At 44.6% G+C, this 25,791-nt stretch overlaps 1 protein-coding gene across 1 annotated transcript in view; it reads right to left on the reverse strand.

Annotated features, from left to right (window-relative positions):
• The window catches only part of BRF1 (BRF1 general transcription factor IIIB subunit), a gene marked incomplete at its 5' end in the record, with an annotated part of 167,324 nt that overhangs the window by 48,289 nt on the left and 93,244 nt on the right, over nt 1-25,791 (reverse strand). Inside the window, 4 exons of the mRNA XM_084286979.1 lie at nt 22,440-22,718; nt 23,467-23,559; nt 23,649-23,688; nt 25,024-25,150. Coding sequence (XP_084143105.1) covers nt 22,440-22,718; nt 23,467-23,559; nt 23,649-23,688; nt 25,024-25,150 — 539 coding nt within the window. The remainder of the gene's footprint in view (nt 1-22,439; nt 22,719-23,466; nt 23,560-23,648; nt 23,689-25,023; nt 25,151-25,791) is intronic.

The raw sequence follows: 25,791 nt of genomic DNA on the forward strand, positions 1-25,791 counted from the left end.
GAAAACACAGTTTTTAAATATTTTATCTACTAAAAAGCACAACAGCACAGAACTGAGGCCAAATTTGGGACCAGCATAACTTACAGCAGCAAAGTGATTTTCCACATCATATTAATGTACGGTAGTAATGCACTATTAATGTAGTCCAGGTAGAGAAGAAACTAAATGACTCAGCAAAGACTTATTTTTGGGAATGAAGCAAGCTTCTTGGTCATCTCCGTTACGTATAATCAAGACCAGACAACTGATAACCCAACCAGCTGCCGTGCAGGAAAAAGAAATAGAGTTTCAGCAACCCGCAACAGCAAATGAAGAATGCAACGGTGCAGGACAGCTTGGCATCTGTAGGGATACAGCTCCCTGTTCCCAGCCACGTGCCTCCCAACTTCCCAAGACCACTGAATGGCTTTGGCTGCTCATGTTGGTGGCTTCTCGTAGAGCTCAGTGGCTCCTGGTGGAGCTGGGGCTCCTTGGTCCTTGGCAGGTAATGGCAACGTGGAGCCTTGAGGGGTGTCAGCTGGGGCCAAGGAGCAAAGGTAGCAATGAGGAGCACTCACTAGAGCTACAGGTGATCCTCCACTGGGCACAACTTGGGCATTAAAGCAATTGCCTGAAGCACGTGAAATCACAGCACCAGGAGCCCAACGACAACTTGTGTAGGAGCAATGGGTGAGCCTCTGGAGGTGGTGTAAAGGAGCTGGCTCTCAGCTCTACAGGCACTTACTGGTATCAGACGCTGAGCGCTTACAATTTTCTTTTCAAAATCCACTTTAATCAACAGAAAGTTTTAAATTCTTTCCACGCCAAATCAAACACGGAAGGGGTTTCAGCCCAAAGAAAATGTTCTGTGGCAAGGCATCGCCTAACGCTGCGCTCTGATCTTCTGAGGTTGTCTCACGGTAACAACTTTACCAGTTCAGTTAATCTGACGCAAACAGGACGGAAAAGGCCTTAAGGAACATTTCTCCCTGATGTTATATTTGCAAATCAACTGGACTTCACTCCCAGGGTGTGAAAGATTTGCTTTACAACTTATTTTCCCCAAAATACTTCGAGAATGTAAGGATTTCATAATAACTACATAATCGGTCATCACATGTACTTATCTCTACACTGCGCAGGAAGAGCAAAACCTCTGGCACTGGGGCCACCACTCCTCGTGCAAGCTCCCCCTCCCATGCACACAGGGATGCGACCCAAGGATATGGCAATACGTGCCCTTACGGGAGGCTGCAGAGGAAAATCAAGGTGAAAAAAAACCCATCCAGGTGGTTCGTTGCCTCTTTAAAACAACTTGGATGTAACCCACTGGAATTTTTTAGCAAGCTGTAACCAGGCAAAGCGCAAAGAGGAGTCGTTGTGTGCTGCATCCCCAGCGGGAGGCCGGGCTGTTCTGCAGAGCAGCACCGCCGCTCTCTCCTGCTGGAACTGAAAGATGAATTTCCAGCGAGCTAAATGCTCGGCTTGTTCACCAGGGCAGGCAGTGAAAACTGCAGCCTCGTGTCTGAGACGCCTTCCCAGGAGACTGCACACCTGGCTCCAAGAAATGCTTCGTGACCTACCCAAAATAAAATGGCTCGACGGAGTGCAAGTGTGCCCAGGGCAAGGCAACCCATCCCCTGGGTCTGAAGGAGGCTGTGCAGAAGCGGGCCCCAAACCTGGCCTCCCAAATCTTGGGTATGTGCTGCAGGCACTGAGCTGTAGGGCAGAAGGGGGTGGTCTCCTCCCGTCTTTGTTTTACCAGCCCTTTGTCCAAGATTTTGGAGAAAAAATAAAACTTTCTAGCTGGTTTATCTGAACCGAGAGAGTTTTTTTTTTTTTTTTTCCCCCATATTCATTACACATTGGGGATAAAATTAGAAAGGAGCCAGCCTCAACAACCGCTAATAAGTCCTGAAAATCACAAGGCTAGCAAATCAAAATCTGGAAGTCGTGTCTGAGAACTACTCTGGACTCAAGTCACAGCCCAACTTTACATAAAATTCTGCGCATTCCCAAATTATTTGCTGCAAAAACTGTCACAGTGCCTTGGGAACAATCAAAATATCCCACCAAAATCAACTGCCGCTGCTTTTATTCATCATTAAACACCTCGCTTTGCCTATAGTCTGCTGTATTTTTGGATCAGAGGTTTAAAATTTAATATGGCACAGCACAGTAGATGTCTGTTTCCTTATACAGCCCTAATATGCCAGACTGAAAATGATGTAATTTCAGGCACCATGAACAATTTCACATGTCATTTTAAATATAACTTGTTACTGAATTAGGTGCCAGTTCTTCTCATTGGATCAATTAGCAACAGGGACAGAAAACTCATTCTCCAACTGGTAAATTGCAGAGAAAAATCCAGAAGCAAGTTGTACGTAATAAGCATTTCTTAGACCCCATAACGGCAGTAGAGGGAGTAATTGCAGGATATCCACTCCGCCTGCAAGTAGCCCCTTTCTTCTGCCAGTGTGATAGGCACTCATTAAATGCAAGGAGGTTTTCAGAAGAGAAGGTGCCTTCCAATCCCTAGTTTAACACTTTCACTGGAAAAAAAAAAAAGAAAAGTGTTTTGTCACAGAGTGCCAGTTCGAAAAATAATACATTCGTTTTGATCTGAAAATTTCCATGGCAATCATTTCCAACACGAGCAAACCCTACCAGCCATAAACACTCAGCTGCTGCGCGTTACGGCGCTCACTCCGGGGCACGGCAAGTATACCCCTTCCCTTTTTATACACCAGAAAGATCTTCCCAGCTGCTAAACTTCTCGAAACAATTTCCAAATGATCATTTTCTCCTTTAATAAAAGGGTTGAAATGAAATTTTCGACGAAATGAAAACACAGATGTGACCAACATCTGGTCCAACCTCTTAAAAGCTTATTTAAAAGCAATGGTGCCATGTGACGCGGCTCGCAGCGCGGATTTCTTCTGTTAAAAAAAAAGAAAAAAAATGCTTTTCTGCAGGGCATAGGCAAAAAATAAGTCCTGCATTGAAAGCAGCAGCCCCCCAGCTCCTGTATTTGAAGGAAACTACAGTTGGAGGAGTGGATAGTGAGGCAGAGGAGAAGCGAAGCAGCCGGCTCCATCCTCGCCGTGATTTTCTACCACGAGCAGGGGCAGACGGCGCTTCCAGAGCCTTCGAGCAAGGTCCCCCCAACACCATTGGTGGAACTTACCACTGCCAGTCACTGGCTGGCCCCCTGCATATTTAAAAATAAAAGCAAAAAAGCCCTTTCTTTCCAGCTTTTTAACATCTCTGCCAGCCGACTCCAACAGACACGAGGGCTGCAAACAGACATTGAGGATTAGGTTTGTAAACCTGCAGGATTATTTACTCTTCTCGTCATTACCAAATGCATACTAAGCCCTCTTTTAACGCAGTCTCCCCCTCTCCTACCTCTGTGGATCCAGTTAAATGTATACATAGCCCGCTATTATGGGGATTTATTACGGAAGAATAACTCTAGCCGCTATATTTCAAAAACCCACGGTTTCGAAAACCGACGTTTGAAGGATGTGTTTTTCTGTTCCTCGTGCGGGAGGCAGAACTATTTATTGCGCTGCCCAGATAAGAGGATTTCCTCGCAGACAGAAATGAAGGCTGAGCACTTCTCAGGAAATCCTCTGAAGCTTATATAATGGCAGGCACCGGGTCCTCCTGTCCCACGCAGCGAACACGTCCTCGGCCACACAACCGCATCGCAGCCGCAGAGCTGGAGGAGCTTCAGCGAAGCAGCCTGCCCCCTCTCCAGCACAGCGCCAAACACCCGGAGCATTTCAGAAACGCTCTGGTGCCAGAGCAAGGCAACGTGCGAAAACAGCCGGGAACGGTGTTTTCACTGAGAAAAACACTTCAGCAAGGAGCCGGATAACCCGAGCCCTGAGCACGGGCATCGGGAGTTGCCGCATTGATTGCTGCTGCCCGGGGAGGGATGAGAAGCAGCAGGAGCCCCCGGGGCAGGAGGGTTTCTGCGGCCAGGTCTGGCGGTGCTGGTGCCACCCGTGGAGCCGCAAGGACCTCAGCAGGAGGCTGTAGAAGGAGCTCCACCACCTGCACCAGAATAAAATCAATCAGTTGGTCAGAGAGGACAAGAACCCGCCTGCAGGGGCTGGTGCTGATGGACCGAGGTGTGCTAGGACGGCCCTCATTAGGCTGGAGTAACCAGAGGGGAGCGGGTGCAGCACGGGGCAAAGGACAGAAGAGAGCAGGGCACCAGCAGAAATGGATGGGAGGTGCTGCAGCAGCAGCACAGCACGAAGCACGGTGTGCGTGTACAGACATCGTGTCTGCGGGTGAACAAACCCACGCCGGGTCCAGGTGTGTGCTGCCCATGTGCCTGCAGGAGCAGGGGCTGCTGCCAGCGTTATTAACATTGACTGAGCAGGCTGGGAGGTCATCTCGGCGGCTTAAGCTGTTTTAAGCTGCTCGTTGCGTATTACACCCAGATAAGGCACCTCTCCGTGCAATTCCAGCCTGCCCTGCCATGCCCCAAAGGCAGAGCAGTCGCTGCCGAGGGCTCCGATTTCCCCCAGCCACTTTTGACAACGTCCGATGTGCTGTCACAGCAAAAGTGCGCCAGCCATGAAAACCAAAACGTAAGGACAGAGCAAAATGCATCGCTCTTACTGACAATGTAAGTGTCACAAAAATACATGTCCTGTATTTTCATGTTTAAGTGAAAACGTGGGTTTTTTTATTGTACCCGAAGCCACCTTGAAAATTACAGTCTCCCCCTTCAGAGTGCCAATTTCACACCAGGATTTAGCTCCGAAGGACTACAGAGCACGCGAGGCCACGCATACAGCACAAAGATAGATGAAGCCTGTCACATTATTATTTCCCTCTGCCAAGGCAAGGTTACGGGGTCCTCTCCAGCCGAAGCCAAGTTTCCAGCCTCCTCGCTTCTTAAGAGAAAGCCCGGGGCAGCCCAGGGGCAGCGAGGCCCCTTCTGCCCAGCAATGCCCATTGCTGCTGGCTCTGCCTGGCGCCGCGCTGCCCGGCAGCACACAGCCAAAAGCACTGGCACGGCCAAACACCCACATTTGGGCTCTAAGGAGTGTGAAGGCAAAGCCCTAGAAGGGACAAATGAAGGGCAAAGAGGGAAGAAGCCTGAGCTAATAAAAACAAAGACATGTCACCTAGCTGCTACGCACCGTGCTAGTGCAAGCAGGAGATAACAGCTTGCAGGAGCAAGGTGGAAGCATTATTATTGCTTGCAAGGCAAGCTTTTCCAAAAAAAGGGATGTGCAGGCTCATTAGTTTTGTCGCCGCTCCCGTCTACTGTAAATGTTTGCCAGAGAGCAAACAGGAACAAGAGCTGGGATCAGCCCGCCTGCTCTGCAGTTGCTGCACCAGGCTCAGCCGCCTCGCTGTACGCCGAAGGTTTTCCTTCGAGACTTGGTCTGAACACGGTGCACGGCTACAAACCCGTCTCTATTAAGCGTCTGCATCTCTATTTCCTTGTGCTGAGAGTCAGGCTCCAGGTGTTAGGTTTCTCCCGCGCAGCTGACCGACGTCTCCTGGCCCTCCTGCAGCAGCCGCTTTCATACAGCGGTCACAGAACAGTTATCCCGTCGTGAGGACGGGATCTCACGTGTTGTATAAATTAACTTTCAATTTGGGATAAAAAGAAAAAAAATGCTACCACTTTTTGGTAGCATGCCCACACTGAAAAAATTGTTTCACCTCCCAGTGCATGGAGGATCTCACCAAACCACATCCAGACACTTATATCCATTTAAAGGTTATGCCACTAGCCTACCAGACATGGAAAGTTGCTAACTTAAGCACTAATTCATCAGAAAAACAGTTAGCCGTTCTGTTCTTTTCAGAGATCCCTCTGCAGCGTGTATTTTTAAAGCAGGTAGTAAGAAAATAGTCCAGCAATAAACAATGTCACTCTGATTCCTGAGTTTTTTTTCTGAGAAGGTGAGCTCACGCTTATTGAACTACACAGCAACATGAAAAGCCCTTAAGAAAAAAATCCTTTCAACCTCCCAAAATAAATAAAACAGCTGAAAGTTAAGCTTTTGAACTGGAGAACACCTTGAGAACTGTCCTCAGCACCAGCAGCAGATGCTCCTCTTTTTTCATAACGTTCGTGTGCCCGCAGCACCTTTTGAAAATGGTGCAAAAGAGCATCCTTTATGCAACCTACTTGCTCCAACTCTTCCTTCTTTTATAAGATCACAACTCCGCTGTCATGACCAAGTGCTCAGATGACAGCTGCTCTCCACGACATGCCAAAAGCTATTTCTTGCTGACGAAGCCGGTAACCACCGATGACCACCTTGACAAACGCCCAGAAACATACTAATTACCTAGCACGAGTGACATTTTTCAGCTCCAAAGCAATGGCACAAGCTCCCGTGCAAAGACACAAGCCCCCTCCAGCTCGTGATTTGTGTGTCTAACAATGTGATCACGGTGTGTCTGTGGAAGATGCAGTGCGGCTCCTGACACACGCTCACATCTCAGCCTTTGTCCATACATTCAGCTCCTTGGCCTGAGCAGCCATGAACTTAAAAGATTTTTAAAATGAAGACTACGTAGACAGAGGCTCTCCCCTACTTAGTGCTCTTTTCCATCTGATTTGGAAAAGTCACCAGTCCCCTGCTGTATTTCCCTCCATTCCCTTTTTTGCTGTTCTTGGCACCTTCTCTCTCCTTTCCCTCCCCCCGGCCCTCCTTCTTTTTGGTGCCTTCTGGCCTCTATTTTCTGCGTTTTTTTTTCCAATCTCTGCAGGGGTATCCAACAGTAACAGTTCGTATAAAGGGAAAGGCCAAGAAGAACTGACCGGCATCTTAATCAGCTCCCCTCTTCACACCCCGCCAGCACAAAGTGCCGCTGTGCCTCCTGCAGCAGGCGCCGGCTGCGTTACGCCCCGGAGAGCTGACGGCAAAGGGAAGCAGGCTGAGATCACAGCCTCCGGCTCCCTTTCTCCGTGCTGCCAGAGCACTGTGTAAAACAGCGAGAGCACTTCGCACGGGAGCCAGCCGTGAAGGAACAGCTGGTTTTACGTTTAAGTGCTGGGCACCATTTCTGCAACTGCAGCTAGCCGGTTACGCAGCCAGGTCTTGCTGCGGGCGCTAAATGCTCCGCTGGCCGTCCCCACGAGCCCAGGATCCTTGTCTGGCCAGCACTCAGCCGCCTGAGCAGAAGGACATATGTTTTAGTGAGAATTAAACCTACCCCTGTGATGTCTCTCTTAAATCTACTCCTGCGATGTACCACTTTCTCCACCCTAAATGAAACGAGAACTGAAAAGCAAATCCGAGAATTCTGCTTGGATTATTCTTCTCTATGTATTTTTAATTATGAATTAAATTCTGTTCCAACAGGAAATTTCTTAAATATTTACAGCCATATATACACACAGTTTGTAAGGCAGAAAGAAAGAAGAAATCAAGAGGCTCAAAACACAATATTTTAGAGGCTGACTTTGACTGATTGGAACTGTAAAGGAAAGCTAACTGATTTTCCTAGGATATCCTGGAAATTCAAGGTTGGCTCAGATGATAGCCCAAGAAATTGGAGGAAATTGCCTTTAGCAGAAGTACGCGTGCTCGACCTTTCACGATGAAGTGCAAAACACAGCCCAGCCTAGCTCCGACACATCACTTGCCATGTCAGAGATCCTGTCCCTGTCCCTGCACCCTTACCCAACAGCTCCACGCCCCAGGCCAGCGTTAGGCATCTCGAGGCCACAGACTCCTGCACACTTTAAGCTGGCGTATGCCAGCTCTGCCATTAACGAAGCAGCTTCCTCTCCTCTGCAGGGTACAGCCTCTGTGCAGCCAGGTACAGCCATGTGGACCAAAGAGCTGCTCCAGGTTAAGATCAACCCAGCAAAATAACTCACGCTGGCCTGAGAAAGAGGAACAAGGTGAGCTTTCCACTTAGAATTTTCTTCTAATCATCCTTACCTCCTCTCAGCAAAGCAGCCTAATGTCTACCCCCTCCTTTTGAGGTTCAGAGCTGGCCTACGGTAGATAGATGACAAGCTCAGCGCCGGCCACCAGAAGCTACCCAGACCACAGAAATGCTTCAGCCAGCAATTATTAGCACTAAGACAACAACACAATATAGTGTATTAAATTATATATCTGAGTCTTCGTTCAGAGAAAAAAAAAATCAATTTGTATGCTGGCTATTTACCACGCTGTCCAGGCGGGCTGAATGGTGAGAAGCTGTTAACTGAAAGAAAATTATCAGGTAAGAAATTTCTCATTTTGCTACCCAGCTTCTTCCTTCCTTCGCTGCTAATGAGAAATAGCAAGCAGGGAATTACAGAGATGGGGAGAGGAAAGAGAAGGTAAAAGTTTATTATTATTATTATTATTATTATTATTTATTATTACTAAAGTAGAATAACAGGCAAGAGTGGAAGCTCCTCCACAAAAAGCAAAAGCTTTTAAAAGGCAGCAGGCGGGTGGGAACCAGGCTCAGACAGGAGCCCTGCCCCAGGGCCCCAGGCATTTATTTCTGTGTCATTTTGCAGCCCTGTGGAGCACGTACGGATGGATCTCTGCAGCCCCAAGCATGGGCCTTGCTCGGGTGGCTCCAGGTGACAGCAGGGCACGGCTGCAGCTCGTTCCCATTGCAAGCAGCAGTCATGCTTTACCAGGCTCCTCAGGAGGCATCCATTCCCTCTGCCTCTCCCCAGCCGTTTCAGGGACTCAAGTGAACATCTTCCCAGATGCACGTAGGCCGTGGTGAAGGATTGTAACATTTTGCCTGCAGCAGCTCCGAGGCCCCAATGCCTTGGCATTTGATTAGACCGAGCCGAGCAGAATATAATTAGCATGTGTACTCCATATGCTTGGGATACATCGTTAGAGCACTGGAATGCCCTCTGATACCACAACTTTCCAACAGAAGAAAGTTGTGGAGGAGTTCCTGGAGAATAATTTGTCTCATTCTCCAGGAATTGTGGAAAAAGGCGCTCCCATGCACAGAAGGTTTCTAGAGAAATAACCTTTCCCCGACAAAGCCCAGCAGCGTGACTCACCTATTAATAACGGAGCCGGCTTCAAAGCCAGCCTTTCAAGCTAATGGCTATCAGGAAGGGCAGCCATATGCTTGCACAACCTGTCACTCTGATTAATCTTAACATCAGACTGTTGTATATGAAGTTTATACAGTACCGAGACTGTATTTCATGTGTCGTTTTAGCTAGGTTAGGTACTGCTGATTTTACAGGTTTCCACCCAGCTGCCATTCTTCTCTGGGTTGTGGGTGCACGGAAGACCCAGTCTGAACGTGGATCAGATACAGAAAGAAGTGATGAGTTTAGAAGATTTGAGGAAGCCTAAAAAACCTGGTAGAGGGCTAACGTATTTGAAAGAGAGCACTGGAAACGAGAAGGTCCCATGCCCTGTTAAATGTAATTTATTCTTTATTTAAATATCTTAGGCCTTTACTTAACATGGTATTGCAGAGGCAGGAAGAAAATCACAAATCATGGCTGTCTTACATACACTAAGAGGATTCATGGCTCTTTCCACCATGCACCCATTTTATTTTACAGCATATGGCACAGTATCAAAGTCGTTCTTCTTTAATTAACTGAATAACGATGCTTTCCCATGAGGCTAAATCTAAGTTCACCATAACACACTGTATTATGGCAACAATTCTCAGAAACACGACTACGTGTCTGCAGCCCATTTGGAGAGAGGGATGTGCATTTCATGTACCAAGCCACTTACACACATTCGGCATTAAATGCTATATTGATTTCTTCGAAATCATTCAAGTTTACTTCCAATTAACTAAGTCAAAGTTACCTTTACAAAATAAGATTTAGATAACTTTTGGTTTCCTTTTTCTCTAGAAAATGAAACAAAAACCACGAGATCCTCTTTTCAACCCCAGACTTACTGTTCTTTTCTATGGAATAGCTATCTATATTTTATTTCTTTAGATAAGACAAGGATGGACTGTTCTCTACATTTGCTTTAACTAGGCAAACTCTTTCCACAGGAGACTTAAGCATCATCAACTGTGCCACGAAATCAGCCTGGGAAAATGGGATAACAGATGGGAGAGATGAGGGAAGAGCTAGCTAACTGCATAGATAGAAACCCTACCTCCTGAAAGAGAAGGATTTTGAGTCCTACTCGCCAGATAAAGCAGAGGATACTAAAGGCCACACAAAAAATTTCCCTTATGCCATCAAAATCAACATATAAGTCTTCAAATGCTGAAACAAAGCCTAGCAAAGAAACATTACTGCCAGTGACTGCCAACTAAATCGAAGGATCTAGGTTGAAAGCGTTTGCTGGCAAGGCCAGAAGCTGCCACAAAGACTTGAAGGGCTCTGGCAGCACACGGTCCATGGATCAGCTCCTCACCTACTGCTGAGATGAACCAGGCACACGGACCTCAGCTGTGCTATCGCCCCCAGGGAATGTGGGCATGGCGCTGGAGCCATGCCACTCGGGGGCTTTGGGGGAGCAGGACCAGCTGTATTGCTCACCCTACACAGGGCGTAACGGACCCAGAGCCAAATCACTGCTTCTGGCAGCGATGGCAGGGAGTCAATGACTTTCGGCCTGCCCTCAGGAGAGGTCTGCAAGTCGACGGGAAGCAGCGTGCAGCCAGGCCGCAGCCAACAGGCAGCCATGACCAGGCCCGTGGCACCCCTACCTCAGGCGTCCCCTCAGCAAGTGACACTAGTGGGCACCATCATGGGTTGTGACGGCAGGGATCCAGGTGTCTATATTTGCAGAAATTTGATTCCCAATGTGCTCAAGTGCTTTTCAGAGACGATTTCAGCGCTGCGGTGACGCTGCAGTCGGTCATCGTGACGGGCTGCGCATCTACAGGCCATGAAAGGCTACAGGCTCTGATATCCCCTGCTTTGCCCAAAAGGAGAGGATAGACTTGAACAACACAAAGTCATCTAAATCACAGCCTTAATTGTACTGGCACTTAGAAAAAAAAAAAGGAAGGAAGCAAGAATAACAATTTCAAGCTTTTGTGCTATTTTTAGACCCTGTATTTTTCTCTGTATTGTAGTAAATTAAAAGAAGAAAACTTTGGACACAAGAAGAATGAGGAAGCTTGCCAAATTTTGGGGAACCGACAATTAATATCATACCATTTAATTCAAAAGAGTAACTACGTGACACTGTACGGTTCTGTCTGTTTTCTGTCCCAGCAATTGAAAAATCCGTTAAGCAAAGAAAAAAAATAAAAATTTTTCTTTGTTTATTTATTTCTAAATCACCAGCATTGCAAACTCATGCTGGTATTTGAAAGTCAATGTGGGCTCTCTCTAGTTATGCATCCTTATTACCATAAACATTCCACAATTGGAAATTACTTTTCGTGATGCTTAAGCCAAAAAGAAAATAGCTGTATTGCATCTGCAGAACCAAAAGCAGTAAAACGCAATAAACATTTATCTTTGTCATTGGTTCTGCAAACCGATCTGTTCAGCAAGTAGGTGCCATTTTTACACAGTTGCTTTATTACTACATAATTATTGATGCATGAGCCAAGTACTCTCTCAAGGAAGGACTGTTCTTAAAAATGAGCTTGTTAAAAGTTTAAGTGCAAACCTTAGGATAAAAAACAGTGGCTAGATTTCATCTGATATAAACTTTTAAAGAGAAAAAAGAAAAGTAGAGGGACAATTTCAAAAAAAAAAAAAAAAAAAAAAAAGCTACGTTTGAGGCAGGCATGAAATTGAAACAGACAAGAAGCTTTAATGTGATAGAAAGAAAGAATTGGGGACATCTGTACCGAGAATACGTTGTAACTAGCAGGAGGAATTATCAATCTAGTGACGTGCCAGCTCTCTGCATTTCAATTGCTTCACAGGCCATACCATAAAAATTGTTTGCAATGAAAGTAGTATGAAGAATTCCTAGAGTTTATTGCTCCCAGTGATATTCTACCCAGTTTGTGTACACGGATTGTATCCTTTCAAGTACAACACCGCTTCATATTAGTACCTCTTTAAATTGCTTGCCCACAAATATCGTTCCGTGTTCAAAATGCCTCAATATTAAATTTTCTGTTTCAGTCAAAGTACTTCAAGAGTTTTTATCAAGTTTTCAAAGGCAAGAAGGTTTCATGCAAGCTTTCTGAAAGTCTCGATAAAGCAACAAACTTTAAATTTAGAAGAAGGCTTTCTCAGGAGAGAATTCAGCATACCTCTAGAATCCCCTCCCCACCTTGTTAAGCCAAACTCCCCATTGCTCACAGATTTCTAAGTGCTGCATTGCTGGAGCCGAACGGCAAGTATGAACCTTACTCCCTGTGGAAAGACCACACATGCAAAACAATCTTGGACAACAGCACATCTGAAATTGCCCATTCCAGTTCACTGGAGGGCCTTAAAATCTTTCCAGCACTCGTACCTCAGTGCAGGCATGACAGACACTCAACCTCCAAAATTTGCGTTCCTGCTTAAGATGCTGCCAAGATGGGCAACCGAGGGTGTGGTGGAAATGTTGGGAACGCATCTACAAGAAAAGAACAGCCTTCAAGAGCCTCACCAGAGAGCCAACAGCCCTTAGTCACTTCGCAGCACCCTACAGTCAGTAAGCCCACAAGTGGACATCCCCCCGGCACCAGCACAAAGCTACCAACAGGGACACCGCACACCACAGGGGCCACATGAGATCTAGAAGCAGGAGGTGGACCTGAAGCAACAACTAGTCCTTGCATGACTTGAAACTGCTGTTATGGAGGCAGAGGGTGTAACTTTCGGTGGATTTAATTGTCAGACTACACGGGAGAGCCTAGACCTGGGATTTTATCAGAAGAGGTCTGCTCACATGGGCACGGGACAAAAAGCTGGCAAGCTGGAGCTTCCAGCAGAAAGTGGGGAGACGGAAGGGATTCATTTCAAGCATTGGAAGGGAGTGCTCAGAAACGCCTCCTGAGCACCAGGCCTTCTGACCCAGGTGCTACAGGCAGAGCTGCGCTTCTCCTCCACATGGACGTGGTCCAAAGCACTCCTCCAGCCCCAGAACCCATGCCCCTTCCTTCCCACAGTGGGTGCCACCTCCCTCAGACCTGCTGTTATACCAGACAAGTTGTCGTTCCCTTGCCCACATCATCCGAATGGCCCTGTTATTAAAATGCTTGCACGAGCCTGTGGAATTTGTGACACAAGCAGGTGAGGGAGGCGACTACACGTGCACTTAGGGCAGCAGATCCGAGGGGGCTGAGCTGGTGGAACAACACTTCTCAGTCTGGTCACACCTGCTCTGTGATACAGCTGGAGACCAAACTCAAACGGTGCAGGGGTTTCATCTTTGGGCTTGGGGAAGAACTAAATGCTCAGCACTGGCTTTGCTGCAGCTCCAGAGCTGGAGATGCTGTGGAGGCATGGAGAGCAGCGCTTCCACCAAGTGACAGAAACTGTAATGAAGATAAGGGGCGAGAGGCTTTATGGAAAAGCAATTTCCTATTTATGTTTTATTTAATGAAAAACAAGGATGGAATACAGCAGCACTACTGGTGATGCAACATCAAGTTGATAAGGATATTTAGACTAGACTAGACTAGAACAGAACAGAACAGAACTAGAGAAGTTAGAAAAGCCCTCCAAGATCATCTGGTCCAACCATCCCCCTACCACCAATATCACCCACTAAACCACGTCCCTGAGGTTCACATCCAAAATATTGCTGCGTTTCAGACATTGACTTCTGTAATACCATGGATATGCATTTTTTACCTTTAACAGAAAAGCAGTTAGGAACATAATTTCACAAATCATCCTCCTATCATCTTGCTCCTATCATCTTCTTCCTGTATAATTGTTAACAATTTGGTCACAGAGAACTGTTTTACTTCCTCACCATCTGTGAAGACATGGTGGATTCCCCACCACAACTGCATTAAATACAGCATTATAGTAGTGAATTTTCTGGAAAATGGCATGTCCTTCCACCCCCCTGTACAGCTGTTTACTTCTGGCTCATGTGTTTACACCTATCTCCAGAGCATTGTTTCTTGCTCTGAATTTCTTTCCTGGTACTGCTTAGCAGTATTATTTACTCTCTCATTTCATATTCATTCCCTTATTTCTACTACCCAGTTGTATATGTGTAGGTCTTTCATCACAGAAAACAACTTCCACAATCTTCAGTATAAACAGACATCTTGATTTGAAAGATGAGCCTTATCTTCAATCTGCTAACTTAAAAATAAAGGATTTTCTGCTTCCTTCTAGCAAAACGTAGCTGCAAAAAATCTGTAGAGTCAACTTTCTACAGTCCACACAATCCTCAACAAAAAATCACTTTTTTGTTATAAATAACCAACCTTATGCAGGTTCTTATCGGCCAGTTTCTGCTGCTTTGCACCACCGTAATTAATGAACACTGAAAACTCTAAAAGCAATTTTTTCAGCCCTACTGAATGCTTTCTGGTGAGCACATATGAAAAAAAAAAAAAAGATTAAATTGAGAAGCTGAAGACTACAGTAGCCTCACGTTGACAGGTCACTCTGATTCCAGGTCAAACCAGCATCTATTTTTGGCTGTTTTGATTATAATTGCTTACCCAATAAAAAATAAATAGCAATTATCTCATTGTCACACAAGAAAAAAGACCTAATAAATGAACCGATCCTAAAGTAACATTGAAAAACAAATTGTTTCAGATGCAAACGGGAGTAATAAAATTTGGTTTCCAAAATTATTTTTAATTGCCAGCACTGTCAACATTGATGTTATTAGCCTACTGGATAATAAATCCATTTTAGTCAATGAAAGCATTTAGAAAAACAAAAATGTCAAACTGCTATCATACAAAGTGAAACTCGTGACAGTTTCCTCCAACAGTCTGTAGCATCGTATCTGAAAATCCCTAATTACAAAGGTCATCTACGCAAGTCTGCGGTCCAACCCATAGATATACATGTTTTTCTTGACCATTACGACAGTGCTGGGATTTCAGACTAACAAACAAAACAGATGAAGTATTTAGGGGTGTGATGAAGTTAATCCTTAAGAGGATATAGGAATTAATTTTTCAAACTAAATTCAAAGCAACCAAACAAAAGGAAAATGAAAACTGCTAAAAAAACAAAAATAAATCAAACCTTAGGGAAATGGCAAATCGTTTGAAGGCTTTACTTCAGTGCATTTTCAGTTTGCAGGTATTGCCTGCAACAGCTGCGCCTGTACCACAAGAAAATAAAGCACTAAATGGAGGATTATTTTAGCTTTTTCACAAGATGCAAGACAAACGCAGAGTGGTCAGGATCCATCACAGCACTGCGCATGGATTTATCGTCCATCATATTAAACTCAAAGTAGCTAAGCTGTGCAAATCTGTCTGCGCTGTATTTCCTTCTTCCAAGGGCATGTTTTGTGGCTTCTTGACCTAGGTTAATAAGTCTTTATTCTCAATAACAACTGGGACCATGAAGCCTCCCTGAACTGAACCCAGGTCTCCACTCCTGACACTGCAGATATCATGATGAATTGCTCAAATAACATTCCTCTAAGCAGTTAGCTTTCCATCCGAATTTAATGTTCTCCGTGTAGCCTCCACACATTTCACTTTCCACAGCTCTCTAATGAACAATTACAGTTTTCACCAAGTTTTTTGGTGAAAGATTTTTCTTCCTTTTTGGCAGCAGGGTAGGGCAAGAATGTCCGCTTCTTCAGAAAACAGGCCACCTAACCAAATAGCTGGGAGCATTAATAGGCTCACATTTTGGCAGGTGTGGAAAAGGAAATGTCATATAATTCGCATGCTGGCAGGGAGTTACTCAGGTTTTTTAGCCAGGTTTCCTGTGTGTCTGTGTCGTCAGCCCCCAAAACCACCTCCCCCAGCTCTCTTTCCATCCGCAGCGTACTTCGACAACGATGTAAGAGCAGGGGAGGTACTCCTGAGATGGAGACGTTTCCACAGGTTCCCTGAAACAGGCCTGTGTAAGGATGGGAGCAATTATAAATGCCCCTAAAAGTATCTCCCACACTGAGAAGGAGCATCTTTTCAAGCACTAGGGTGTGCAGACAGGAGAAAACCTTAAAAAGAAGCCGCAAAGGAAGGAAAATTTTAGACTGGCACATACAAACTCTGACGTACCAAAGCCAACCCACAACACAAGTCCCTTTTAGTATTCAGGGAACAAGTGGTTTCACAGCCCTGCTGTTTAATTGTGGGGAAGGAACCATGTCTAAGGACCCAGCTGAGTTTCTCCCCTTCTCCCTGCTTGCTCTGTGCTGTGCTCCTGGACATTTCTAACATTTCCACTTCCCTAAATCTAGCCAGGAGAGCAGACAGAGCAGACGATGGCAGACCTGACTTCCCCTCTAAGAGAAGGAAAACAACGCATTACAAACCTGCCCTTGCCAATCGCTTCTCCTTGCTCCATTAAAAAGAAAGCAGAGGGGACAAGGCACCTTTTCCCTTTTTTCCTCATACAAGGGAGGGTGAGGCCTTGAATGGCAGCTGAGCCTTCTCACCAAGCGCAACGTGAGGCTTTCACGTTACTCAGCTTGAAAAATAAAGCTGATTTTCTGTCAGGCTGTTACTGGAAAAATTCAAGGCAGAAGAGACACGTTGCCTATTGCCCACCCTGCAGCTGGGACGATGCGGGAGTCAGGGAAAATATCCAAGCCTGGAAAAGCTTTCAAGATTCAAAACCATGCCCAGAATTGTACAGAACGAAAACCAAGGAAGGGGAGAGAAGGGGGTAAAGAGATTCCCTCTGGAACAGTCAGGGTAAGGCAGCAGCCAGGCCAGGCCAGCTGGAGGCTCAGGGCAGCCTCGGGTCTGTGCGGTTCCCCTCAGGAGCCCGATTCCCCCTCGCCAACACTTTCTGCTGACTGCAGCAGCTTTTATTGACCAACGATCCTGCCAAAAGTGGCACGCACTTTCCTACAAGGAGTGTCTGCATTGATAAGCCTCTGGAAAACTCCTAACAGATCTATCCACGAATGTGTAAAATACATGATTCAGCTTAAGCTGCCACTTCAGTTTATCTCCCTGATGCCTATAAAAAAAACTGCACGTTTCTCTAAAAAATTCCCTTCCAGATTCCTTTGGAAGTCTTTCAGCCAAACTATATGACTATTTTCCATCCCTTAACCTTTCTAGTTACTCACGATATGAATAGGAACAAATTTATAGCATTCCTATCCTTTAATGATATGCAAAGATCTTGCGTGCAAAAAGCGTGTCCATGGATTTTGGAGTACCACATGCACACACAGCACTCATGTGGGAGGGCCGTACAGAGTCAAGAAAGAAAATTGTGTCATCTGTAATCCCAAGCAAAGACTTCAGGTATCAGAAAACTGTATTCAAACCAGCTGGAGGTCTCCTATTACCATGCTGGCTGCAGCAAGCTCTTCACATCTCATTAACAGCATAATGAAGGCTCAATCAAGGATACGGTCTATCAGGACTGCCAAACATAGGAATATGGACGCTGGCTTAGAAAGATGAGCTAGTATCGAGGTTTTTAGTGCTTAGTTCTCTCAAAACTGGTGAAGAGGTAGCCCTGCCACAGAAAATATTCCCCGGTGATCCAATGGCACACCGAGAGGAAGAGCAAACCCTCCGAGCTATCACAGGAGGATGGTGGCACCGAGCAGGTCACACGCTGCTCCTTTCCACAGGTGGTGCTTAAAGCCACAAAATCAAGAGCACCATTAAAGTCAGAGCCAAGAAGAGGAGCCACCAGGATGGGGACACGCGTGCTTACACTGATGACCAAGTGCACTTTGCATATATAACACAATTAGCGCTAAACTCAGCAGCTTTATTTCTCATCTGTGTGGTAATTATGATTTAATAGGGCTTCATAATGTTCCCTCTAATTAGTGATTATATCTTCTTGTATACTTTCATACGTGCATATACATTTATGTATTCTCAAACGGCTGGCACTGATGTACTCAGAAAATCTGAGGAAGAAAGGAAGATCACAGAAGAAATCAACAGACAGAGGGAGTCAACACTCCTCCAACTATTACAAAGTGATGGTGAGTAACGTTTCAATGAGCCTCCTGCCCATCACGCAGGAAGCCAGGTCTGGGCTCCCTGATGGGGAGCAAATAAGCTTGTCTCAGAGTCACACACGCTGCTGCCAGGAGCCGTTCCTCGACCTGTTTCCACCAGTGCCAGGATGAAAAAGAAGTGGGAGCAGGCAGCTGGGAGGGTGAGGGGGGTGAAAGCTGGAGGAAAAGAGTATAAAACCCTGGCAGATCAGCCTACCCCTGCCTCTGTAACCCCATCTTCGGCCACTTTCCATGTCCTCTTGGATAAGAAGTTGGAAAGTGCTGGTACCCAGAGATGTTGACAACTATTGGATCGATGAGCGCTGTCTGCATGGGGTCTTTAACACCCCCAGAAATCAATGGAAACATCTTTCGACCTCGGCCCGTGTGTCAGATTATGCCTGCGGCAGAAATGGAGGCATAAACACACGGAGTAATAAATGAGCAAACTATTAATTATGGACACGCACAAAACCTTTCTCATGTATACTTGGTGAAATTAGCGCCGAATGCAGCTCGCTGGATGCCTAACTGAGCGCAAGACAGCACATGCACAGCGATTTTTCACTGCAAGAGCCACTTACTTTCACGAGGACATGCAGGAGCGTGTTACCACCCACTTCACATACATCACTTGAAACTATTGCCCAGAATGACTGCATGCAAATTTTGATACAAAACAAAAACTAAATCAGGTCTGAAACGCTACCTGGATTACAAAGGGGAAGTTACAAGAAGTTAGTTGGTAACCAACCCCCTGTAGTTTGTCTTTATCTCTGTTGTTATCAGACCTTCTTCAGTTTTAATCCTGGCCAGAATCAAGTTTATGACTTTTGATTGATGTGGCACAAAGCGATGAACTGGCTGTGTGTAGCCTAGAAGTGACACGGGAAGGACAAGGTGACAGTCAGCAAACACCAGAAGGCCAGAAACACCAAGAAAGACGATAAATTACTTGGAGTGATACAAAAGGGACATAAAAATAAATCGCAAGGGGAAATCTTACACCTAAGAATATATTTCTTGAGAACAAGAGTCCGTGGTATTTGTAGATGGCAGTTCCTCCTGTTTGGAGGAACTTCAGATCCAGAAAGCACACGCACAGCGTGGAGAGGACGCTGGGATGCTGCACCGCCAGGAAAACCAGGAGACGGATCTACCACATCTCCACCTCCGAAACTGTGATTTCATAACAAAGCTTTTTTATCGTGAAGAATAAGAAGCAGTTTGCAACGACTCAAAGAGATTTCAGCTCAAATGTCTCTGCAAATTAATATACTTTGTAGGAAAAAAAGTCAAATGTAGTGTTTATTCTAAGCATTTTACTGCCTGTCTCATTAACCCAGTACCTTACATGCCCTCTTTGTAATGCAAATTTCCTAACTACTGTGCTTTCCATAAAACATTCACAGAGACAGTCTCACACTGCTCAAACACCAATTGTAAGCGAAGCAAAAATACACTGAATTTCTCTTAATACCTAGGCTCTGCACCTAAGTCTTATCTGCACATGCAGTTTGTGAGAAACCTGCTGCTGCTGCTGCAGCCACAAAGGTGGAAGATTTCCCAAAGCAGATGATGTGGGCAATTATAAACTGAAATACCACATGCATGAGCCAAATAAGAAGACTTTGTAGAAGGTACCTACAGCAGAGCTTTTTTTTTCTTTTGTGGAAGAGAGATTAATGCAGAGAGGAGAGAGGATACCATGCATTTAAGGAGGTTAAGCATGGCACACAGTGCACCTGCTCGCCCAGCTTCTGCTTCATAGCCACCTGCCCAGCCACGCCGTGTATCACCACGAGGGTTTTCCATGAATCTTCACCACGTAGCAGCACGCACACTGTTTCCAGCTGCTGTGCTGTACCCATCAGCACGTGGAGCCCAGCAGGAACTGCAGCACCATGCCACCAAGGTCTGCAGCTCAGCCTCACCCAGCCGCTCTGCGCTGCAGGAGGTGACTTTGGGTTGGAAGGGGATGAGGCACAGGCAAGGCTCCTGTTTTATGATTTATACAGCTGTGGAAGGGGCCCAAAATGTCACCCTAAGGGTTCAGTGTTATGATTGCTCTCCCTTTGCCAAATGAGGTGTTAGAACATGAAATACCACAGCAAACCCGTCGCCAGCCAAGATTCACAATATAAACTGCACTGAACTCAATTCAGACACACAGGATGAAAGCGGAAATTGTATTATCTTTCCTCCTCTCTCCACAGGTATCAACTATTTTTGTTTCCAGAGATGATCTGTGCCATCTCGAGTGAAACTTGCAGCAACTGCCTTCATCCTAGTTCTGAAAAATGCTGCTTCTTTTTCAGCCTTGCTGGGGGGGCTGGAAGCCGTCTGATTTTTACAGCCACACCAGCTGGCCTGATGGAAGACACCACCTCTGCGTACAAACCCCTCCCAGATTTCCCAGCACAGTGAGGCAGAACTCCAGGCATCAGTGCCTGAGATGGCAGAGACGTCTTTGCCGTTTTTTGATGAGGCTCAGTGCTAAGATGCACAGGTGACCAGCAGCACACATCTTTACAAGGAGTTTTCTTTATTCTACATGATAAGATGCAAACTGCGAGCCTGGTTCCCAATCACCCAGAACACACCAAGGCTTTGGTACTGTTTCTGCACCCAGACAGCTTCCCAAAGATAACCAGGACCTCAGAGACAATGCAGCCACACCACCCAGCAAAAAGGTAGCACGGGCTACCGATGACTGGGACCACAACATGTTTACCCTGCAGTACGGACAAGTGAATCTGATCCAACATGGAAATTTTAAACAATTAAAATAAATCCTCAGAGTCACTAAAAAGAAAAAAAAAACGTTTGGGACACGATCTACAATCAAAACACAACCGAAACAGTAATTTAGCAAACCAGCTTCACAGCATATCAAGAATACAAGCACCTGTTCAAATGCTCACAGTGATTTCCCAGATGCATTAAAAAATAATGAAGATATTGAAACCTATCTGGTTCTGAACATTCAGTTAATTTGGCACATCCTCTGCTTTTGGAAAAAAACAAAACCAGAAAACCACAGTAAACCACAGACGAGCCCTAGCATGAGCAGCCATGCATTCTCCTGCCCACCTGCCTGAAGCCCAGCTCAGAGGAACACACGGGGTTATATCAGCTTAGCTCATCTGTAGACTCACTTAGACCTCATTCCATCCATTAAAATGGTCAATAGCGATGCCAGCTGAGAAACGTCCATCACCGGGAGCTCATCTTTACAGGTCAGCGGCCAGCCAGGCAACAACAGCTTCTAGCCATCACTGACCTCGCTTCGACACGAACCACTGATTTCCAGGAGAAAGACGAGCCATGAGCCATCCATTTTCTTAATCATAATTAAAATAAACACAAAACCACTCAACTGTTTCTGTATGCTTTAGTTGATACCAAATATAAACGTGCAATCATCCTGCTATGTTTCTGGGATGTGAGCACTAACATAATAAGAATCTGCATGCATTCATTTCATCCATTGAGGCAGGGAGTACCCTATTATAAGGAGGTGCCGCTGAACAGAAATTAGCATCAGAACTGTTTGGATAACAAAATGTTCTGGTGTGTCAGCCTCCAAGTAAGCTGACAGAACAGATTTGGGCAGGTGTGTCTTGTGATGGAAAAATTAACTCTGATAAAGAAAAGAATAAAGTGCCCTTTAGACATGTTCAGTTCTCGGTGTCATTAAGATGCAAAAGGAATTTTAAAAAATGCCATCTCCATAAAGCTCAAGCACACGTAAGAGAAAGCAAACAAAGCTGCCTGAATGACTGGCTGTTTGCACTACTGGCTGCCCTATGGCTCTTGCAAAATTGGATTCTTTCATCAGCCCTGGTCTTACTGTTTTGTACAGATCAATACATTACAGCCAGACTTCAGACAAAAAGTAAAACCACCAAAATACACAACAAAGTCCATATCGATGAAAAAAAAACAAGACATACATCCAATTATTCTCTCTTTCAAACATTTTAAACATTTGTCATTTGCAAATGACAGAAGATGCTCAATCAGAGACAGACTGCATCATGTTTGACTCCACTAAATGTCTCTTATGAAAGCCTCCCTTCATCTAAAATTCTTGTACTTGGGTTTAATTTCAAGCCATCCTTACACGAATCCGCTTCCTCCAATTTCCTAATTGAGACCGCAAGGCTTAAAATATGCCCATCAGCTATCGTATAACTGCAGATCTACTTGACTAAGAAATACACATTTTCAGGCTTCAGAAAATAATTAGGCACTCCAGATTTTCCTTCAGCCTCCTAAGGAACAGACGTCAATGACCGATATCAGCAACTTAGACCACGGGTCTCATCCAGCCTCACAACTCCTGCAGCTCAGTGTTACAGTAATTCACTGAATTGCTACCACAGTAACCATCAAGATACATGGAAATTACACAACATATCCTCTTTCAGCTTTTTCTGGAACTGATCTCTTACTCACCAAGTTCTCGGTCCTTGGTGGATATACACTCTTTTATGGACTCCGTTATGCCAAGACTAGCTGCAGTGGGGAGTGGACCAAGTAAGGATTCTAGTGCAGGTGGTCTTACAGGAGCTTCATTTCCATTTTTGCATTCTCCGTCTTCACTTGTTTTTAGTCTATCCTTCTCAAGAAATTCATTATAAAAGTCCTTGTTTAAGTGATTAGCAGCTGCTTCCAGTTCCTCATCTTCTGCCTCTTCCTCTCCAAATATGCTAGACGCATTATCTTCTATAGATTCTGTAAGGGGGAAAAAAAAATACAACAAACCAACACATCATTGCATACCATCTGTTAGAGAACCTAAGTAAATAGAGAGGGACTCACTAAAAGGATTTAAAATCTGCAGAGAAAAGCTGTAGAAAATATACTCAGTATTTTAGTACTATGTATGAATATATGAAGTTTCCACATGCTCTTCAAATTCATTACCCTGGCTATTAAAATGTGTTTTTGTGAATACAGTCATCACTTAAAATAGAAGTATTGTGTTATTGAATTATGCCAGATAAAAGGTTTTTTTGAAAGAAGCCAACTACTTGTTGGGATAATTACAAATAAAAAATAGCCAATTAAACCTGCACAGAGACCCATCATGCCAATTTGTCAACTAGGGCATTCAGTGACCAAGGGATCTGCACAAAGGTCCTCTGCAACTCAGGCATCAGTGCCAAACTTACACTGTACCAGGAATGAAAAACAATCAAAGTCATTAATGTACCATAATTGAATTGAACAGGTTTTATTTTGTTATTGCTATTTTGTATTATTATTTTGCATTAAGTTATTTTGGAGGCTGACATTTGAACCAACTACTTGGCATGATGTGTTGAAAAGCAAAGAGAGCCCCGATGCAATAAGTAGAGATTTTTTACTGCACAAGCATATACGTGATCACATTTATCATAATCAAGTTCATACACTTATGACTGTCTGCAGGATATGAACCCATTATTATTTAAGTAGTCACAACATTTTATAGACTTACCATCTTTAGTGAAATTTGCAAATACGCCTTTTGCTTTTGGTCTACTATTTTCTAATTCAATCTCTATTTCATCTTGATAGCTTGATATTTCACCTGTGGTGATGAAATAAAAATAAAACTCAGCAATCATCGATGTAATTTTGAGGAAATGAGTGATCTGTTACACTAAACACAACTTATACCTTCAAAATCTTCCAGCTTTTTTGATAACGCCTTCTCAAGCTGAAATGAAAACAAACAAAATAAACGTGAAATTACTACAAAAATACCTCTGTCCTACTTGTGAACTGTATACGCTGACACAGAATCATAGGGTATTTTAAAAGTAATAAGCAAGTTTCAAATCCCAATTCAAATTATTTTATTTTGTATTATCAGCCAGGCAAGACAAACAAGTTTCAGAATACTGACCCATTTCAAATATTACGTCACAAATCTCTATACTTCAAAAGGAACTTTCAACTCTGGCAAGCTGCAAACAAAAGGCCTCATTCTTCAACAGTTAGACTTTGTGACTGTGCCTGTAGGTGAGGGTGAGTGCAAAACAGTGCTGGAGTCGCTGTGCAGAGGCCACACACAGCACGTGTGCAATGGCAGACTGAAGTACTGACCTGCAGCATCTGACAGACTCTTGAGAACACCATAAACACATCAACAGCCCTTTAAATGATAGTATATTTAGAATATTATATATTACTGCCTTAAAAAAAGTGCATGGTTTCTGATCCCATTACAAGGCATGAACCTTTTCAACTCTGGTGTCTTAACTCTGGATAAGTAGGACAAGAGAGCGCGCACAGCACAGGCAAGAGCAGCCCAGACATTAGGACAGCTTCTCAAGCCACAAGCTCAGCTTTATTTGTCACATGACAGACTCCAGTTTTGTAAGGACACAAAGATCTGATGCCTCGCTGAAAGGTCAGAGCACAAGAAGAGAAACACGCACGTCATCGGAAAGCAAGCATAAGGGAGAGAATAGTGCTGGGAGTAACTGCATCACCTTGCAAACAGGGACACACCTGGGCCGCATGTACTGAGCCCTCCTCTACAGCACAGCAGTCGTGCTAAGCACCAAACACCGGTATCCTGAGAAACATGGGAGCTCCACGGGTGCTCGTTTGCTCAAACACCCAAACGTCCTGATCTGCACTAGCAAAAGCAGTGACGTTGTGCTTCCTGCAGTGGTTAACTGGGACTGGAGAGAGACTTCGATCCCTCATCGGGGGATATTTAAAATTAGATTTGAAGCTATGTATCTGAAAGAGCACACCTCTCTGGAGTAACCAGCAAAAATTATAGGGGAGAAGAATTTCTAAGCATTTTTTTTAATGGAAAGCTGTCCCCTTGCTCATAAAACAATACTCTTTAAAAAAAAATAACAAAAATTAAGTTAATGGGCATTATATGCACCAGTGCTCACCCTTTTTTTAAGAAGCTCAAAACAGATGTTACCTGATCAGATGCTGGCCAGTTAGGCTTTAGTGCTATTTAATTCAGAAGGAATAGAGAGAGGGAGGAAAGGGGAGAAATACACAGAGCATCCAGCTTAGAATTCACCTGCTGTATCTTCAATTTTTTTTGACCGGCTGTAAACGAAGGAGGATCGCATTCTTCTTCCAAGTCAATCTTCATAAACTCATCTATGGTTAGCTGGCTTGTTGGTGTATCTTCGAACTCTGTCAACCTACCAACACATACAGCATATTACCACGGTATCGTTAAGAACTTCTTTAAAAGTAACAAAATGCATCAAACTGCTGACTTTCAGAATAAACATGTCATCCTTAGAAACTTTGGCTCAAATACAGAATACATTAAAACTGAAGTGATACTAATTGTTTCATTTGCTGCAAAGTAAGTATCTTTTCATATCGCAAATTAGCTTTTGATTTATTAGAGTATGTAACACACACTTTTTTGATGAACAAAGACGGAAGAGAATTACCACAGCCACTACAGTCAATTATGTGCAGCCAAAATTGAGACGAGAACTGCGGTTCATTCCTCCTGTCTCGCTGCTTTTGGGATCAACAACAAAATCAAAACGGATTCCCAACCTAAAATATCTGCCATCATAGTTTAAGAGTATGCTCAGAAATACTGATGGGAAGAAGGACAAGCAATCTTCCCAGGACACAAAGAAGCAGCAGTAAAATAAAGGGCTCATCCGCACGTAGAACAGATGAACGCATGTAATTTTGCAATAACATATTTTGTATTTGTTCAGCGTTCACATTTGAGAAGCTCCTGCCTAAGTGAGAGATGTGACTAGCTCCGTGGGGAATTGCCATGAAAGCGGCTGAATCTTTCAAACAAATCGACTCT

The sequence above is a fragment of the Netta rufina genome (assembly GCF_964035555.1).
Source record: "Netta rufina genome assembly, chromosome: 5".
NCBI classification, from domain to species: Eukaryota; Metazoa; Chordata; class Aves; order Anseriformes; family Anatidae; genus Netta; species Netta rufina.